Source organism: Plodia interpunctella, chromosome 1, assembly GCF_027563975.2.
Source record: "Plodia interpunctella isolate USDA-ARS_2022_Savannah chromosome 1, ilPloInte3.2, whole genome shotgun sequence".
NCBI lineage: Eukaryota > Metazoa > Arthropoda > Insecta > Lepidoptera > Pyralidae > Plodia > Plodia interpunctella.
Window position 1 is genome coordinate 2,712,321 of NC_071294.1, and position 20,208 is coordinate 2,732,528.

The 20,208-nt window shown below is 36.3% G+C and overlaps 3 protein-coding genes across 4 annotated transcripts; 1 reads left to right on the plus strand and 2 right to left on the minus strand.

The window, feature by feature from the left end:
- Positions 1 to 21: 21 nt before the first annotated feature.
- Als2 (Amyotrophic lateral sclerosis 2) lies at positions 22 to 9,575 on the minus strand. Of its 2 annotated transcripts, none has more exons than XM_064435974.1 (9): positions 7,565 to 9,575; positions 6,792 to 7,123; positions 5,776 to 5,990; positions 5,010 to 5,343; positions 4,158 to 4,411; positions 3,662 to 3,838; positions 2,812 to 3,002; positions 2,274 to 2,437; positions 22 to 1,737 (listed from the first exon to the last, which is right to left on the minus strand). In XM_064435974.1, exons 1-9 carry the CDS (start codon positions 9,423 to 9,425, stop codon positions 1,693 to 1,695), a joined length of 3,573 nt encoding a protein of 1,190 aa, XP_064292044.1. In that variant the 5' UTR covers positions 9,426 to 9,575; the 3' UTR covers positions 22 to 1,692. The 2 variants fall into 2 exon arrangements, with proteins under 2 accessions (XP_064292044.1, XP_053601493.1); XM_053745518.1 differs by having other exon boundaries at positions 7,569 to 7,826.
- A 4,638-nt stretch (positions 9,576 to 14,213) lies between these two features.
- On the minus strand, positions 14,214 to 15,403 carry LOC128682132 (uncharacterized). Its single transcript, XM_053766724.1, has one exon. It carries the CDS (start codon positions 15,144 to 15,146, stop codon positions 14,214 to 14,216), a length of 933 nt encoding a protein of 310 aa, XP_053622699.1. The 5' UTR covers positions 15,147 to 15,403.
- Positions 15,404 to 15,990: 587 nt separating this feature from the next.
- Positions 15,991 to 19,457, plus strand: eIF3h (eukaryotic translation initiation factor 3 subunit h). Its single transcript, XM_053749816.1, has 5 exons — positions 15,991 to 16,147; positions 17,459 to 17,676; positions 17,965 to 18,124; positions 18,558 to 18,762; positions 19,075 to 19,457. The coding sequence occupies exons 1-5, from the start codon at positions 16,067 to 16,069 to the stop codon at positions 19,425 to 19,427; spliced, it is 1,017 nt and encodes a 338-aa protein (XP_053605791.1). The 5' UTR covers positions 15,991 to 16,066; the 3' UTR covers positions 19,428 to 19,457.
- The last annotated feature ends 751 nt before the right edge of the window (positions 19,458 to 20,208 follow it).

Sequence of the window (20,208 nt, forward strand, 5' to 3'; positions counted from 1 at the left end):
AAAACAACTGTATATCTTTATGAGAATTTTATTAAAGATTACATTTTCCAATAATTTAAACACATTTCAAATACTCATTAACACAATATGACAAGATGATATAAATATTATAAGTATACAACATTTTCAGTTATTCACTACGATATGGTATGAAAGTTACTTTATTAATGCTCAAACTCAACAACTTAGTATCATTAAAATTTTGTATGAAATTACTTATAACTCTTATTTGGTGGTTAATGCCTACCAATGCTAGTATTTGGTTTTAAATCTAAAACTATGGCTCACTATTTAGGATAATGTTCAATTGTAAACTCAACCGTATTATTTGTACTACATGAACATCTTTAATAATCGACTGCTTAAATAAGATATCGTTATAATTATTTATTACTGTTCTAATAACATTAGAATTTATAGTCCCAAATCGACTCGCGCCGTAAATGTGGTAAGATAATATAATTATTTAAGACTTTATAATTATATAATATATTACTCTATAATACTAGTATAAACTCATCTCGGATTGTCGCGCGAATATATATAAAATGGAAAACTAACGTTCTTTTGTCGAAACATGACAAATCAAAGTTAAAAAGTGTGACTGAATCATGAATACTTATTTTAGTATAAAAATTAAATAATTTACGTATATTTAAATGGCGATATATAGCAATCGCTTTTAGATTCAAATACGGCCATTGGAGAACTGAATTTGTTACGAAATATGTTTTACGACTCCTGTAGTGACTATTATTTAGTTGCTCCATAGTTTATTTACTTTAATACATACATAAAGAGCATCGAGTTCCAATGAGAAGCAATGAAAGGTTGAAACACTAACTAAACATGGCAAGAATATATATAAACAACTCTAGAAAAATATATTGTTCTTAATTTGCGAAATTCTTCTCTAATTCGAGACATTTCGGTTAAAATATTATACAGCGTAATTAATCGTATTTTTGGCACCACAACAGGTATATAAAAATAAAAAAATAACTAATCAATTTAAAATTATTTGACAAAGCCATTGTTTTATATTTAACTGATCTACAACTAATTAAAGCAAATAAATTAATATTCATATGAACTTTTAGTACTGTTTATTATTTCATCAGAGCCTGGTTATTATAATTGACTACAAAAATTGTAAGCTAAATATCTTATAACAGGAACTTAATGGAATTACAGTATATCATACCGTGTATTCATTTTAAAACAAAAATATAGTTTGGCTAATAAAAGACCAATAATGTTAAAAAAAAAACGATTTTAGCAGCTATTCTTGCTAATAGTTATTAAAACGTGTTTTGAATATTTATATTTTCATAATTAAATATATGTTTACGAAAATTACATCACATTTAGTCTTTGAAATTCCACTAAGCACGACCCTACTAAACAAATGCTACCATCTAAATTACATACCTACCTCATTGCTCCGTTGTGCTCCTTTGTTTTTATAGGTTTTGACACTTTTTCTGCGCTGATTTACGTTGTCTGTCGACGGACGTCAAGATGACGGGGCGCGTCTGAACAATGGAGCATGGATCTAACAAGGGCCTAAATTGTTATTGAACACCTAACGACATCTAGCGTATAAACTTGCAAATTATTGCTCAAGCATTACAAACTAAACGCACCATTAAGTATTGCGAGATCTTTTTAAATTAGTTTTGTTCTACATTTTCAGTTTATGGACATCTTCTCTTGGAGTATTTGAAAATAGCAGGCCTGAAAAAACATTTTGCGGTTAAATAACGGTAACAGATTTTAGTAGCAATATTTTAGTTATAGTTTCATAAGTAGCAGCTGGAACATAATGTAATTTTAAGAGCATTCGCGTAAGTACGGCCACTCCCTGCACCCCGCTTTAAAACGGCCAGCAAGTCACAGCCGGTTAATTAGGGTCGAGAGGGTAAACTGCCGCCTCATAGGTTTTCGAACGCACTGCGTATGTGGACCAACCCTGGCGTCTTATCTCACACTTACTTCGTATTAATTCACTTACACGAACTATTTGTGTGCATAAAAAAGCATTTGTTTCGTACATTGTCTCGGAAGTATCTGTTACCTTTGCTCAAACTGAGCAGATTTAGATGAAATGTTATTCATGTGCAGAATAACACCTAAAGTTTGTCTATGAAGTAGGAAATAAATAAGGCACGTTAAAAATTAGTTCGTTAAAAAACAGTTCTTTATATACAGATTGTAGACTGCACCACGGAAGAAGCTATGCATAGTAGTAGCAGCTGCAATTAATTTTGTACCTTAAGCGTGGTGAACATAAGGCCCAATTCCCCGTGCTGCATGCCGGGCTCTAGGAAATCTTCCACAAAGTGTATTTCCGAGCCGAGCTGAAGGATTCGAGCGCGAACCACAACAAAATGGAACACTGGGAACAATTCGTCCATACTCCATAGGTAGTTTTGACCTGTCAAAATAATGTTCAACCTTATTACTTAGTACTCAATGTTTAAATATAAAGGTAAAAGTTAAGAAAAATAACGTTATTAACTTTTAAATAAAATTCATAACTAGTTTATTTTCGTTATATACAGCATAAAATCATTAAAATACAGTAAAATATGCAATTCAGATGCCTATTTTATTTTTTATTTCAAATAAAATTAGGTTAAAATCACCTAATTATTGTCGCTCAAGGTGGTCAAATTCTAGAAGTTGCTCTTAATAACCATCAGCTAATCTCGCCCATTAAGTTTTCATTTAGAAAAAAATATATTTGTCTTTATTGCAAGTTCAAACAATTTTAGTCCTTATTTCTAAACAATAAAAAGTTCAAATTACCTAATTCCTGTTGCACAGCGGTGGTCATCTTCTGGAAGGTGCTCCTGATGACCAGCAGCTTCTCGATTGGCGAGAAGGTGGTCTTCAGTTGTTGCAGAGTTTCCACCGCTTCTTGAAACAGCTGTTCTTTGAGCGGAGAGTACGGTGGCGACTTATGACCGGTCACGGTGTTGTAACCGATCCAGAATTTTCTATTAAAATATTGTGACGAAATCAGTATGGTTATGTTACGCTATTTATACTAGACTTAGTATTATAATAAGTTATTTTCCAACTAAAAATGGGATTTAAAATCACAATTTTTCTAAAATCACATAACAATGACAAGTGACAAGTGTCAAATGAGAGGCTTTTTTCTAATGTCAAAAACAAAAAAATATCTCTAAAATCCACATATTCGGAGATGTTGATTCGGAGCTGTGACGCCGCGAAGCTCTGGGACCGCGCATAAAAATAAACTTGAAATTTTGCAGATTCGGCTGTAATTTACTACCGGCCGCCTGCCTGACGTCAATGCTATTGTTACCTATCAACTGCCTAGTTATAAAACACCCTGAAACATTTTTGTCGACGAATCTCTCGAAAATGAAACGTTTTATTAATACGATCAGTCCAATCGAGAAACGGACTAGGTAGTTCGTATACTAGTTGTTGCCCGCGGCTTCGCCCGCGTATGTTTTCCACGGAAACAGTTATTTTTCCGGCACGAAAGCTATGTCTTTCTCCACACTTTAAACTGCATGTATGCAGAATTTCAAGAAGATTGATATAGATAGTGTCTGAAGAGGTAACAAACATACTTCCGCATTTACAATATTCGTTAGGATTAAAAAATCCAGTTGAAACTCACTGGTCGATACCCAGAAAGGCCATCAGCGTGAGATCCGGCTGCCGGTTCCATTTCATCAGTCGTCTCCAGTACAAATCGTCTTCTCTCTTGTTATGTAAAGCGTATAACACGAACAAAGCCGGGTGCACGCGCGGGAGCAGCGTTGGCTGGAGTAGAGAATCTGCTGATACCACCTCGCTGGAAGTGAGACTTTATTACTAAGCGTGTATTTTCCGCCCTGAAATAGGACCATTCAATATACACCGATATATGAGGCGACTCTTGCCTATATGCCTAATTATGGCAAAAACTTCCTCTTGAATCACTATATCTATTAAAAAAAACCGCATCAAAATCCGTTGCGTATTTTTAAAGACACACATAGGGGCAGACGGATAGCGGAAAGCGACTTCATTTTATACAATGTAATGATAAATTTAGAACAATAAAACGACGTCAACATTTTACTACACTAGAACACAGACACTGAACTGATACCTACAAATTGTTAACTTACCCTTCAATAGGGTTACTATCCACAATCTCTTCACCTTCCGTTTTATATGGCAACACCGCGTCAGCGCCCTCTACTGGCAACGCGGGAAACAACAGACGAACCACCTGGTACAGTCGGGTGGTAATGCTTTTTAGCTCTTTGACCGCATGACTAAGGAGCAACGGGTGGACTCTGACACCACCGTAAGTTGTGTTGAACGCGTTGGTGAGTCCTAAGACTAGTTGGCCTAATGGATGGTGCGTCGATTCGCATGCCTGGAAGGAAACATGATAAGAATAGTTTAACTTGCGCTCCGTGATTCCGTTTCCGCGCAAGTTGATCTTCACTGCAATTCATTATATATATGAAATTCCCAAATGTCAAAAATAATACTTATTTAGTTATTTGACTATATCAATTGAATACTTTGATATATCTTTTGTATAACACATATAAGCTCACACAGCATCCTTTTTGTTTAACAATGTTTAAATTTACCTGTGTACCGAGTTTTATCGAAATCTGTCGAGTAGATATTGCGTGAAAGAAAAACAAACATAAATTATCTTTCCATTTTTGTAAGTTTAAATATTCGCCTAAATGTAGGTATTTACAATATATCATAATATATAAAACTCTTCCGTTACTGAGGGGCGTAGAAAGTTGAAATTTGGTGTGAGGTTTCTAGGACAGTTTTGGGGAGCACTATGAAGGGATTTCCTGAAATGCCCACCGGCAACGGATTTTTACTCAAATACGAAGTTGTGGGCAAAAGCTAGTATATATATATATATATATATATATATATATATATATATATATATATATATATATATATATATATATATATAATGGAAGGTTAATAGAACTTACATTTTGCAAATATTGTTTCAACTCCATATAGCTGTCCAAATCCAAATTCTTTTGGCCAAAATGCGGTATCACTTCCAAGCAGTCCACTAACTTCTCGATATCGGATCCTTTTGGCTTTTTCATGGGGGTTTTATGTTTGTCTTTATGCGAACAGGAAATAGCCACAGCGACATTTTGCCAGATCTTGACGTTGTCTATGGTATTCGATGGACCGTTCGCGAAGTGATTTCCGGTTGGGGTTAAAATTGTTTCCGAAACGCCGAGGCATTGGAAGCATTGGCGGAATAGCGCGTTCCATTTTTGGTTTGGCGCGACGCTGAGTTTGCCAAACGAACTGAAAGTTAATAGAAAAATAAATGTTTTTGGAACAAATTACTTAGTACGTACGACTTCAACAACTTTGTATACGTCTATAGTAAAAGCGAATGAGAGAAGCTGAAAGCTGGTCAAACACATTGCTGATTGTATTGAAAAATAAAAAAAATAAAAATTATATTTTTATTCAAATCAAGAGGATATGCTTTCCAATGATACAAGAACTAAGGACGCCGAAAACTGAGGGAAGTGAAGAAGAAAAAGTATGAAAGTGAACCCTGGGCTCCAACAACAAATGAGAAAGGAATAGGGAAAATGCATTTATTAGTTAGAGAGAGAGAGAGAAACTAAGAGCGTATTTATATTTTAATAACTTAAGATTACAATCGTAAAATGACAGGCGTCATTGAAATAAAACTCAAAGTTAAAATGAACCCTAATTCCTACATACTTAGGCTTAGAATTCGATGGCAATGCCGGGTTGGAGACGTTCAGCTGCATAGTCGCGTTACTAATCTTGACGCCTTCGGTCCACGCACCACACAGGGACCCTTCTATTTTGTCCCCACTCGAAAAGGTCAACACGCCCTTTCCGGAGAAAATACCGGCCGATCTGAACTCCCCTTCGTAGTGGGTGCCATCTTCGAAGACCATGACTCCGTGCCCCTTAAATATAATGATAGGCACGATAGGATAGAAAATAGCTAGTTTTAAAGATCAAAGCATACATAGGGACAGACAGCGGGAAGCGACTTTGTTTTATACTATGTAATGATGTGATATCGAAAATGTAGTTTTGACTTTTCTATTAGGCATTTAAAACTTGTATGACGATTATATTTCCAATAATACTATTATTAAATTTCATAACACCTGAAAAGTAGATTATGCATGTTTTTGATAACACTTTTATGTAATTAGTGTGTATATTTGGTCTCTTAAATAGTATATATACATTAAAAAAATGTAACACATTTGCCCGACATATTGTGTCGAAAAACTTTTAATGACACACGCATGAATTGAATGATCTGCTTTTTCGGCTTTTTTATTATATTCGTGCTATTAATTCGCGTCGCGCGAAAATCCTGCTTCGTCTGCAATGTGTAGTATGTATGATTATGACTACAAGTATGCAAAAGTAGTATAGTATAATGCACACACACAAAAATGCATACTTTTTTTTTGCACACAGCATTATACTAAAATAAACTGTATTACTTTCATAATAAAGTTGTGTCAAAAATAGACTATATATATATATATATATTTCTTTGATCAAACCATATACCTAATTGCCAATGGTTGTATATACTCGTATATGTAGTAGTCACGAGATGGGAATAAACATGCGTATGATTTTCATTACACGGTTATTATTCAACCGTTTCTTTCCATTGCCGAAGCAATTAACCTTGCAAAAATTGTGCAAATCATATCACAAATATGTATCAAATATAAACTCACCGTGAGCACATCTTGCATGAAAAGACCTTCATAGTAAATGCCGTCCAAGGTCACTATCAGTCCGCAGCCATGTCTTTTATTATCACTCCAATTGCCAAGATATTTTTCGCCTTTCCCTATATCATCCATGACTCCGTATCCTTGTCTGACACCGCTTGTCCATTCGCCAGTATAGATGGTGGCTGTTGAAGACGTAAAATCACCCTGCTTTTTTATCCCATGCCCGTGACACAAACCATCTTTAAAATATCCCTCATAGATGTCGCCAGTGGTGTATTTTAAGACCCCGTACCCGTTTTGCAGGTTGTCTTTCCATTGGCCTTCGTATATACCTGTAAAATTTAAACCAATATTCTGATTTCACCTTTTTTTAGATTTATCCAATCTTAATGTACATATGGTTTTGCAAATAATAAATAATAAATTCAACAAAGATTTATCATCGCTTGTATCATAATTGATAAATCTTTGGTGAATTTCATGATAACAATACTTAAGTAGTTAGGGTTCCTTACCAGTAAAGGTACATAGGAACCGTTATTTTTATTTTGGTGCATTTAATATTATTAGGCTTCGTTCGAACAGACGTAATCAGTTTTTACTACGAATATTTTGTTGTCGCATTTTGAGCGTTAGCGCTAACGTTATCGGGAGCTTTTCACGCCCATGCAAACTATTATGGGTTAAGACTGGGAAAGTGGGCGAAAAATCACAGCCATACTTTATTTACAGGCAGAGAAGTTGTGAGATAGTACAGTACATGCTATATTTACCTACTCCAGGTATTTCCATCTTCCCATGGCCACATAACGCGTTCAGCTGGAACTGTCCCACATAGTGCTTCCCATCGGGCCACTCCGCTTTCCCGTTGCCATGTGTTTTCCCATCCAGCCATCTTCCAGTATAAGTGGCGTCTTTGTAAAAAGACACCTTATTTGAAAAAGTATAGCTGGCTGAACGTATCGATGGAGGTTTGAAAGAAGATTCCTTATTTAATTTCAACTTTATTGTTGTATTGAATACGTGTAACCATTCTGTTTTCTCTTGTTCTGTAGTTGTTGATACTGAAATAACTTCCTCTGGAGTCAGTAGTTGAATGACATTAGACAAAGTATCAGTATTTGGTACAGACTCAACCCATAGAGTTTCTAATGGATGTAAGTTCGTAGTGCTACCGTTGACATGGATGAACAAATCGTTTAATAAAATAAACCAATGCGAAGAAAATCTTCCCGGATTTACCAAATTTAATGCACGGGACTTCGATTCTCGGACTAGTCGGCGATCTGGCGTTTTATATTGTTCAAGCGTTTTCCCTGTTGTTTCCCAAAACAACTTGGTAATTTCTGCCTCTTTCCGTTTTTTTTCTTGCTCTTCTATCAATAAGTCTAAGGATGATATCACCTTGCCCAATTTCTCCTCAATTGTCGTTCTGGCGTCGCCTTTTTTTCTCTTTGTTTTGTACCGCAATAGTGACTGAGCTATGCATTTATATGAGCTCAGTCTTATTAAGGGTTGCACGAAAGCTAATGCTACTATGGCTTCCAATGTTTTCTTGTTATTTTTCTGTTTATTTGATGGCAGCTGATCACTAAATAAATTATAAACACTAGATGGGACATCAACAATATTATTGATTTGGGTGAAACCACCGATAACAATCAAATTGCTTACAGCTACATAATACTTTCTGTACAAATAAATATATTCTTCTAAATTTTTTATTAAAGAAATATCACATTCGTTTATGTGCTTCTCGGCATACTGCCATATTGATAGCACATTAAGAGCAGTTATATTTAAAATGTCACCAAACATATCACAAACAGTCTCATAGATAATGGAATGTACCGTAATGGACTTGCTCCTTTTGAGAAAAGGTTTAACGAGAGAATGGTATATTAAAAGCATTTCCTCTAGGTATCTTTGAGCAATAGATAGATCTTGAAATTCTGGGCTTTTTATGGCCTCTTCAACTGAGCAGTAACTAATGTTACCTGAAGACAATATTCTCCAATGGTAACACACATTTTGGGGTTTACTTGGTATTTGTAGCTCTATAATTTTCATGGACACATCTTTACCATTCTCAGTGACTTTTTCATCTGGTTTTGTATTCAAATTAACTATAGAATCGGTGTATCCATCTGTGTGTTTGCCCATGTAAAATATGTTTTCATTGTGTGTATAGGCCAATGTATGGTGTTCAGTGGCAATCATGTCTCTCACTCTATCACTGTCAGAATTCTCAGTAAACTGCTTTGGGCTACTTTTGTCTTCTCTACAGTCAAAACTAACTTGATGGTAATGGTTGTAACCCCAAATAAATAGGCGACCATCTAAAGTTAAGGTTGAACAATGCCATTTTCCACAGGACACCTTCTGGAGCCCAAAACCTGATAAGCTCATCACCAACATTGGTTTTATTCGTTTAACTGTATCACCTATACCTAGTTGTCCATATGATATGTCTCCCCAGGTCCACAGTTCAGTTGCAAGGATATTCTTACCAAGCTTGGCCATATTTTTGACATTCTCATTCTTTCTACAAGTTTCAAATTGTTTCTCACTGCTTATTGTACTTGTTGAGAAATGTAAATCATCTATATTGCAGTTCGAAGTGCAGTTGTGCATTAGAGAAGCAATTTCTTCATTATAATTTCTAATTTGCAGTTCCACAACCTCATTGTTGTCGCTGCTACCACTCACATGGCGAGAGAGTGTGGCAACTTTATCTCCTACAGTTTTTACACCTTCATAAACAAAGTTAGTGAGATTTGAAACATTTTCTTTAATAATTCTTGTTGGTTTTTCTGTGCATTCGACAAGGTAATCTTCCCCAGCCGAAACCCAGGAGAGCTGTTTACTGAGGAACTGCCTGGCTGCATCTGTATTTATGAATATGTGGTTAATCTTTTCATTACTTGTATGAGTGTTATATATTGGCCTAGTACTTGCTCACTTTATTAATAGATAAAATGTGTATAGTCTGTGGCTTCATGTTGACACTTAATGTGACATTACTTCACTTTGTTTTTACCGCCAATACACAACACTGACAACAGCTACTTAGCGTGTTTTATTTATACACAATTAATTGTTATTTCGAACATAACAGTGGCGACGAGTCTAAAAATTAGTAATGGAGAATACAAAGGCAATAAAATTCGAGGAATTCAACCCTCAAGTGGACAATTGGGACGTTTACATAAATAGACTAAAGTTTTGTTTTGAGGCTAATGGCGTCATTCTGGATAGTGTTAAGCGTGCTAATTTCTTTACGGTGTGTGGTGCTCGTGTGTTTGAGACTTTGCTGGCGCTTATCACCCCGCGGACGGCGAATAATGTAACTTTTAATGAAGTGGAAACAATTCTTACTAGACACTATAGCCCTAAACCAAATGAAATATCCATGTCATATCAGTTTTACAAACGTGACCAAAAACGTGGCGAGAAAGTTGCCGATTATGTCGCTGAGCTAAGAAAGCTTAGTGCATATTGCAATTTTTCGGACTTAGAGCGTACGTTACGAGATAGACTTGTGTGTGGAATGTGCGACCAAAAGCTTCAATATGATCTATTAAAACGGGACAATTTACGCTATCACGACGTAGTGGATGCTATGTTTGCGGCTGAAAGTGCGGGACGAGATGTACGCATGATCCAGACTGCTTCAATGACTGAGCTTGGAGCGCCGTCTTCGTCGGCGACTTCGTCCGTTGTTGAGCCAATGGACATTAATGTGGTCAACTCTAAACTGAACACTCGTTTTTGTTATCGCTGTGGTGATAAACATCCAGGAGAATGCCGATTCTTAAATGCTGTCTGTCATTTTTGCAAGAAAAAGGGACACATTGAAAAGATTTGTATCAGCAAAAAGAAGAATGCACCAAAACAAGTTAACTTCACTTCAGAAGGATTTGCAGATAATTTAAATGGAATTTATTGCATACAAGGTTTAAAGCGAGTGCCACCCTATGAAATAACAGTGTTAATTGGCAATACATCCGTCCGTATGCAAGTGGATACAGGGGCTAGTTTCTCCATATTAAATGAAAAGTCTTGGTCCACAATTTGTAAGTCTTTGCCACACACCATCCTCAGACCTGTTTCGCTGTCACTACATACTTGGACAGAGACACCAGTCAAAATTGTTGGACAGGCAACATTACCTGTAACATACAAAGAACATAAACAAGATCTCTCAGTTGTCATTGCCAAGGGTTGTGGACCCAATTTACTGGGGCGTAATTGGTTCGAACCATTGAACATTACTATGAATGTTAATTTTGTATCGCACGAGTATGATACAATAGAAAATTTATTTGACAAGTATAAAGCGGTTTTCAAAGAGGGTCTTGGTACTTATCGTGGACATCCAGTGACTATACATCTGAAGCCAGGAGCAACTCCAAAGTTTCTCAAAGTGCGTCCAGTGCCATTTGCTATTAAAGAAAGAGTAGAAAAAGAAATAGATAGATTAGAAAATGAAGGAGTATTGAGACCAACATCATTTGCTAACTGGGCAACACCTGTTGTACCTATCATAAAAAAGTCTGGTGAAATCAGATTATGTGGAGACTATCGTAGTACTGTCAATGAGGCAACGGAGTCTGATACCTATCCCATGCCTACAGCCAATGAAGTATTTGCCACAATAGCAGGAGGTAAAATTTTTACAACATTAGACTTAGACAGGGCGTACACACAAGTGACGGTAGATGAGAGCACTGCAAAGTTGTTAACACTGAACACATGCAAAGGTTTATATACTGTACATCGATTGGCATTTGGAGTTAAGGCTTGTCCAGGCATATTTCAACGTTTGATGACTTCTCTATTGGCAGGGATACCTGGAGTAGCAATACTGATCGATGACATAATTATATGTGGGTGTACTGTGCTAGAAATGTTAAATAGATTAGACATTGTGTTAGATCGAATAGAAAAGGCTGGCCTGCGGCTTAATAAAAATAAATGCAAGTTTGCAAAAGAGAAAGTAGAATTCTTAGGCTTTGTTATAGATGCTGAAGGCATACACCCAGCAAAAAGTAAAGTTGAATCTATTGTAAATACACCAGCGCCTAAAAATAAACAAGAATTGCAAGCATTCTTAGGACTGTACAATTTTTATGAAAGATTCATCCGAAACAAGGCCACATTACTGGAGCCACTACACCGGCTTTTAGACTCTAATAACCCATGGAAATGGACAACAGAGCAACAATCGGCATTTGATACTGCAAAAAATCAAATTACTTTCGATTTGACATTAGTACATTATGATTTAAACAAACCTTTGATTCTCACATGCGACAGTTCTGAGTATGGAGTTGGAGCAGTTTTGTCACACAAATTTGAAGATGATCAGGAGCGACCTATAGCCATGGCGTCGAGAACATTACATGTGCATGAACGGCGGTACTCACAACTTGATAAGGAAGCCACCTCTATCATGTTCGGCATAACTAAATTCCATAACTACCTTGTGGGCAGGAATTTTTGTATAATTACTGATCATAAACCTTTGTTGGGCATATTTGACCCAAAAAAACCAATGTCTAATATGATTTCACCAAGATTAACAAGGATTGCCATTGCTTTGTCTATGCATGACTATGATATAACTTATAAACCAGGCCCACAGATTGGTAATGCGGATAGTTTGAGTCGTTGGCCCAGACCCGTTCCAGAAGAGCCAGAAACCCAGTTATGTGACGTTTTGCTGATGGCAGAAACACCCAAGGATTTTCCATTCCAACCTGAAGACATTGCCAAGGCAACTAAGTTGGATGCAACATTGCTCCAGGTGATTTATTATATACAGAGGGGCTGGCCAGCCAAAGAAGGTAGATCGGACCTACATCCTTATTGGCTGAAACGTGCAGAATTGTCAGTACAAGAAGACTGTATACTTTTGGGCTGTCGTGTAGTGATTCCTGAATCTCTACGTCAAACAACATTGCAAATTTTACATAAGACACACAGTGGAATCGTCCAAACCAAATCTTTGGCCAGAAGTTATGTGTGGTGGCCACGTCTCAATGATGACATTGAATCATTAGTGAGTGGTTGTAAGACCTGTCTAGAACATCGTCATATGCCCCCTAAATCTACACATGAATGGATAACACCAGTGCGGCCATGGTCAAGAGTGCATATTGACTTTGCTGGACCCTTCCAAAATAAATATTTTTTGATTCTCGTAGATGCATATTCTCGATGGCCAGAAATATTTATGGTAAATAATACAACTTCTGCTACAGTAATTCGACATTTAAGATTAACATTTGCCACCCATGGACTATGTGAAGTATTAGTTTCTGATAATGGCACATCTTTTGTATCTGCAGAGATGGAAGATTTTCTAAGAGCTAACAATATTCGTCATATTACAACTGCTCCATACCATCCAGCAACTAATGGACTGGCGGAAAGAATGGTACAGACCGTCAAAGACAAGTTAAAAAAATTAGAGCCTACTACATGGGATATTAAAATACCGAATTTATTATTGGGATTACGAGTGACACCTTGCACTTCGACAAATAGAACTCCGGCAGAGCTTTTGATGAGGAGACGTTTGCGTACTATTCTTGATACCATACATCCTGAAAATATAATAGCTAAGAAAAGGGATTACCAAATAGAGAATAATAGCAAACAGAAACATAGAGAAACTAATGTGGGACGGAAGATTATGTACAGGAATTATAGAAATGAAGGCCCAAGATGGTCACCAGGAGTTGTTATTGGTAAAAGTGGACCTTCAAGTTATCAAATTAGGAGAGATAGTGATGGAGGAGTGATTGATCGGCATATGGATCAAGTTATATCTTTGAGAAAGCCTGAAGATAATAATGAAAGTAATATGGAAAGTACAGAGACGACATACGGAGAGACAGAGGCAATGGATGTTGAAACTGAAAGCATTATTGAGATCCCTGATGCAGACCAGTGGGCTGAGATGCTAGGCATCCCTTTTACTGCACAGCCTTTCGCTGCAGAACCTTCATCCAATGCAGGAAAAATTCGAAATAAATTATCCACACAGCCCAAGATTCCCTATCAGAGACCTAGTACCTCTTCAAGTGTTGATTATATATTGTAACTAGTAAATAGTCAATAGAGATGTTAATGATTATATGGAAGTTAATTATTAATTTCTTGTTGTGTAGTGAGTTTTAGTTAGATTGTTAAATATTTAACATATATCAATAATGGGTACTGTTTTGTCACGTCTTATACTTGGGGAGGAGATATGTTATATATTGGCCTAGTACTTGCTCACTTTATTAATAGATAAAATGTGTATAGTCTGTGGCTTCATGTTGACACTTAATGTGACATTACTTCACTTTGTTTTTACCGCCAATACACAACACTGACAACAGCTACTTAGCGTGTTTTATTTATACACAATTAATTGTTATTTCGAACATAACAATGAGCTTCTGTTTCTACTCCTGCACTTTCCTCCAATTCAATAATATTATTCTGCTGAACATCTAATTCCACAATAGATTTTTTTGAAACATTATCAGGTGCCACCTTAGATTCTTCAGATGAAGGACTTGAATCTTCAGTAAAGCTATGAGCATCAACATGGACATCCGTCTGTGGGGCAGTGGTGCTGCTGGAGTCATCACTGGACTTGCTTATTTGGACTCCAAGGGGACATGTTTCTGATAAGGACGGCACAGATGCTGGGGAAGCTAGGCCTATTATTGTCTGACATTGTGAGCAGTTTGATGCAAAAACCTCTTCATCCTCATTGTCACTCTCTGTGTCGTAATTACCTGACCTTTTAACATTCTTTCTGGCTATAACAGCTGCAAAATCCTGCCCTACTGATGCACTGTATACTGTCCTCCCTTCAAAAAATGGCACTTTCTTAATACTACTAGTATCTAAAGATATTTGGGGCATAACACCTGACCCCCACAGTTGCCCATCACTACTGATAAAAAGTTGTCCAAAATCACTTGTCACTACATTTCTGAACTTGACTTTGTAGCTAGAGCTTTTGAAACCGTGTGGGCAGCACTTCGCATCTTCTTTGACCACAATTTCTTCTTTGTTATTAAAGCTATTGTTTGTTTTGTATAGGCGGCCATGTACATCAATTATATAAAGAATTTCATCATGATATGATATATCTATCGCAGTGATTCCATTAATTCGACTAAATTCCATTCGGCCTTCTTCAATGCTGCAGTGATAAAGGCCATGGTCGTTCCCTAAGACAATGAAATCAGTGCCAAGGGAACATAACTTCACAATTTTTTCAGGTACTTGTGATGAAGAATTAATTTCTAAAGGTGTTAAGCCTTTCCAAAATTTATGTTGACTCATTATCTATTCTAATGATGTAGTTTCGTTTTCGAGAAGTGTTCCATTGGCAACAATAATTATAATTGCCATTGATCGATACTTCCACTTAAAAAAAAATATAACGCTACAACTTATAAAACAAATATTACTTTTAATATGAATTAAGATATTTACGATTGCAGATAGAAAACTGATAGGTAAGAAGACTTCACATTTATTTATGTGTATTTAGCTGGGACTTTCGTACTAAAACGCAAAATGACAAAAACTGACTTAATGACAGATTTAACATAACAAACGGGAAATGTCAAAGTGACGTAAAAGCAGTGTCATTAACATTCCGAAAAAATATAAGGATTTTATCACATTGAACGTTCACCTGAATTTCCCAGTCCGATCCAGCTATTACAAAATAGCAGTTTAGCCGTAATGTGATGATGATGAGGGACTAATAGGGAGTATTACTGCGCATTTATCCCGCCAGAGTGCAGCACTCTATGGCAGGTAAACAAAAGCATTGCCGCCCGCCCTTTGCTAAGTTGATCAAAACGTTTATTTTACAGTACTTTATTAATCCTTTTATTATGTAAGCATTCGTTTGTGAAAATATACAACACTGTAGCATATTTGTGTGCCGAAATATTGGGAAAAATCGCGATAAAACACTTCGAAAACTATGGGATATGCCTATTATGTTTTTTGCTTGATCGAAATGGTAGATATGATGGGGACGGGGCTATAGTTTTCCGCTCTCGTTTCCGCTTTCCCGTTTACGTGACAGACAGAGAAAATTATAGACTAGTCTACCTATTCTTTTCTTTGCCGATAGGAATCAAAGACAAAGAAAAGATAAGCATAGAGAATATAATACCTTCAATCAAGGCTGCTGTCATTTCATTTGTCATGTTGGTTGTTTTCTTGTCTTTCTTTTAAAACCAAAAATGGCGAGTCGCGGTAGTGCTTCTGCTAGGCGAGTTCCTGAAGCTGAAGCTGCAATAACATATGTTCAATGCGATGGATTGGTAAGTAATTACTATTTGGACTTAGTTACTATTTTATATTGTTTATTGTATGGTAATTCGCCATCATCTCATTTGAATAATTGTAGACACGTCATTTATTTCATGGAAATTGCAGTTATTTTACTATTTACATGAGATTAAAGTAAAACGTTTATATTCTACAAGTGTTCATGTTAGATATTACTATTATTGCATTTGTGATCCAATTATGATTAAGGTTAGGGCGATTGTTTTAGGTTATGTTTTGTTTGGGTTTTAATGTGAAAAGATGCCAACTTTCTATTTAATGAGTTTATGGCGCATTCTGTGTAGTTTGAGAAGCATTGTATATGGAATCAAAATAGCATTTTTGGGTTCAATCAATCTTGAGTGAGAAGTATGTAAGTAGATAAATATTTTCACCTCCATTTACCTGTGAGTCATGTCATTTTTGGGGACAAATGGAGTGGCCGACTCTTTATTGATGAATCCGGCGATGATCTCAGCCTGTGTAATAAAATGTCTCTAGCATCCGAATTTATTATTATCACATTCAACGTTATTTATTTAACTTTAAATATAGTTTCAATAGGTAGGGTAGATGAGAAGGTCAAAATAATAAAAAATATGTAATTGAAGGTCATTGTGATAATTCATTGACTGTAACAATGCCCCTGGATACTTATGCATGTAAAGATTAAAGTTCATTGGAAAGTCCATTTAAAAATAATAATATAAAAATAAATTCCGCCATTGTAAAAAACAAAACCATTTTAATGAACTTTTATTAAGAAGTCCTAATTATAAATGCAATATTTAAAGTAGCTAATGACAAACATAGCTTATTTCACTAAGATATTACTCAATTATGACGTCACCTTCGAGTATCATTTAGTATGAGTCCAAAAATATGTGATTTTATTTTTGTCGTACCTTTGAAAACACTAATTATCACAGTATTTTTCCCTGGTGTTTCTAATAATTTAAAGGACTTTTAAGAAGTTACCAAAATATTTTTTTTCGTCTACCCTATTAATATATGTACAAAATGTACATAATATAAAGATTGCTAGCTAGCTTCTGATATAAATAAATAAATATATATGGACAAATCACACAGATTGAGCTAGCCCCAAAGTAAGTTTAACACTTGTGTTATGGGATACTAACTCTACAATACTATACATACATAGATAAACATCCAAGACACAGGCCAATCAGTAAAAGATCATTTTCCATCAAGCACTTTACTATTGCGCCACAGAGGTCATCAAATAAAATAGATTTAAAAAAAGTTCTTTAATTTTAATGTTTTTATTTACTTATTTTCAGGCGGTGATGAAAATTGTGAAGCACTGCCATGAAGAGTCATGCAGTAATATGGAGGTAGCGCAGGGTGCCTTGCTGGGGCTTGTGGTGGAGAATAGACTGGAGATCACCAACTGTTTTCCGTTCCCCAAACATGATGACACCATGGATGAGGAGGAGTATCAACTTGATATGATGCGGAGACTTAGGAGAGTCAATGTTGATCATTTCCATGTTGGGTGGTAAGATAAATAATTTTTATACCCAAAAAATTATATGTTTACACTTTGTCTGTTCTTCAATGCTACTGAAAGAGATGTATTTATTTAACTTGAACTATCTGTTGGCCCCAAAAACTTGATGTCAAAGAAGGACAAACAAACACTTTCATATTAATAATATTAGTAAATTTTGATTGTCTCATGACATGAGGAAGACCAGTGCCAGGCAGGACTGGTCTTCCTCATTTTCTTTTACTATATGTAATATATATGTTAAGTGTGTTATAATTAAAAATAAATAATTTCCAGGTACCAGAGTGCAGATGTTGGTAACTTCCTCAGTCAGTCCCTGCTCGAGTCGCAGTACCACTACCAGACCTCAATCGAGGAGAGTGTGGTTGTCATCTACGACACTAAGAAGTCTGCCAGAGGATTCCTCACACTGAAGGCTTATCGTCTCACTCCTCAGGTATCTAGGATTTTTTATTATATTCTTAGGATCTGGCCTTCACAGATATGAAGATTTATAGCGCATTTCTTACTGTAATATCATAGAGTGTATTGCTGTTGAGACAATAAAAGTCAGATCTAAAAAAGTCAAATCAATTCGAAAAAAAAATTCTCTTATATTTTATATATCTACACATCACATCTATAGGACCCTTATATTATAAAATATAAGAAAATTCCTAAAATGTGCTTCATAAAAAATAACTTTATGATCAGACCTTCAAATTACATCAGTTTTAAAGAAAAGTTTATGAAGTTTGTTGCACTGATTTGGAAAAAATCTGATTTGGAAAAAAGCTTCATCGTCGTTATCGTTAATATGCATCCCAAAACATTTTTTTTTCAGACCATTGTGAAATTTATTATATTCCTTAAATAAACCTCTCTTTCAGGCGATAGCCATGTACAAAGAGGGTGACTACACCCCAGAAGCCCTGCGCAACCTGAAGATTGGTTACGAGAGCCTGTTCATTGAGGTGCCCATCGTGATCCGCAACTCCCCACTGACCAACATCATGATGTCCGAGTTGCAGGAGATGTTGCCCGAGGAGGAAGGCTCTAAGTTCCTAGACTTGGGGACTGCCTCTGTGCTTGAAGGTAACAGCGTATTTCATACCATAAAAAAAAATAATTCGCCACTTTGCCTCGTATTCCTCACGAAGAGTTGGGATCACTAATGCAATATCATCAGGTAATAACAAAAAGTGGTGAATTTTATCCTTTCGTGCATGTCGTACTAGGAGACTAAGGGTCACATAGCGGGTTAACGTGATGAAGGCGGTCTGTTGTAAAACAATCGAATATTCAAAATTTTAAGGTTTATTTTTGAAGAAATATGTGACCGTAAAACTATGTCACGGAGCACAAAAACTAACAACTCTCTATTTTAATTAAAAATACCTTTTCCAGGTCAACTGCGCAGTCTGATGGAGCGCGTAGACGAGCTGAATCAGGAAGCGATCAAGTTCAACCGCTACCAGCAGCTCGTGGTGCGCCAGCAGCAGGACAAGCACCGCTGGCTCGTCAAGCGGGCACAAGAGAACGCAGCCAGGGCAGCCAAGGATGAACCACCACTACCCGAAGAAGACGTCAACAAACTGTTCAAGCCCCACCCTGTACCACCCAGGCTAAACCCGATGATAGTCGCCGGACAAATCAACACATACAGCCAACATATCAGCTCGTTCTGTTCTCAAAGCTTGGCGAAGTTGTATTTGGCCCAGGCGATGCAGAATGCCAAGGAGGCGAAGCAAACTACATAGGTTTTGTAATTGAATAAAATTTGGATCATATCGGCGCTGTTTTATTGATAGGTTTAATATATAGAGTTACTTGTGAAACTCGAGTAAGGTCTAGGAAGGTGACAAATAGAGACAAATTTAAATTTTCTTTGTCATGTCTCGGGCAGTCGACCGCATGTCAAGTTACCTTTGATGGATCTTTATGCCGCAGTAATAGGAGCGATTTACAAAAAATCATGGATTAAAGGACATAAAAGTGGAAAAAGATCCATCAATGGATCGTCAAGATGGATTTTAGTGGACATAGGGCAGTTTGCGAGTGGGCATTTGTGAGTGTGTGTAGTAGTTTGATATTCAATCACCTAGTCTCTTCAATCACCCAGTCTCCAGCTCCAATTTGGATAAAACTTGATAGGTGTAAATAATATATCTATTATTTACACCTATCATAATATATCTATAACGCCTGTCTGGTATTTCTATGTCAGGCCAGACATTTTTTTCCTTAATAAAATAATGAGGTTAATTTTATAGGGCTACTGGCAATGGTTCAGCAAGATACGCCCCAGAAGAATCGTTACGTCAAAGTCGGTATATCGCGTGCACAAAACAAAATAAAATTGTGATTTGTTTTCAAATAAACTAATGTCCCCAAAATGTCTTCTTTTAATAAAGTCATAAGAAAAAGGAAATGAGATGTCGGCGACATTGGGTCTTCAATTTGGCGCAATTTTGATAATTATTGTCGGTTCCATCTATTATTTTGACCGCACTTTTTAAACCACAGGAAGCTTATTCAATA

What these genes read in the sequence shown, in the direction of transcription:
- Als2 (XM_064435974.1), bottom strand. Translation starts at nt 9,425, where the DNA reads ATGCACAACTGCACTTCGAACTGCAATATAGATGATTTACATTTCTCA. An exon ending in CCATCGAATTCTAAGCCTAA is followed by an intron (nt 5,344 to 5,775) that starts GTATGTAGGAAT and finishes ATTAACTTTCAG; the next exon opens with TTCGTTTGGCAAACTCAGCG. An exon ending in TGAAACAATATTTGCAAAAT is followed by an intron (nt 4,412 to 5,009) that starts GTAAGTTCTATT and finishes GTTTCCTTCCAG; the next exon opens with GCATGCGAATCGACGCACCA.
- LOC128682132 (XM_053766724.1), bottom strand. Translation starts at nt 15,146, where the DNA reads ATGAGTCAACATAAATTTTGGAAAGGCTTAACACCTTTAGAAATTAAT.
- eIF3h (XM_053749816.1), top strand. Translation starts at nt 16,067, where the DNA reads ATGGCGAGTCGCGGTAGTGCTTCTGCTAGGCGAGTTCCTGAAGCTGAA. An exon ending in GATCATTTCCATGTTGGGTG is followed by an intron (nt 17,677 to 17,964) that starts GTAAGATAAATA and finishes AATAATTTCCAG; the next exon opens with GTACCAGAGTGCAGATGTTG. An exon ending in GACTGCCTCTGTGCTTGAAG is followed by an intron (nt 18,763 to 19,074) that starts GTAACAGCGTAT and finishes TACCTTTTCCAG; the next exon opens with GTCAACTGCGCAGTCTGATG.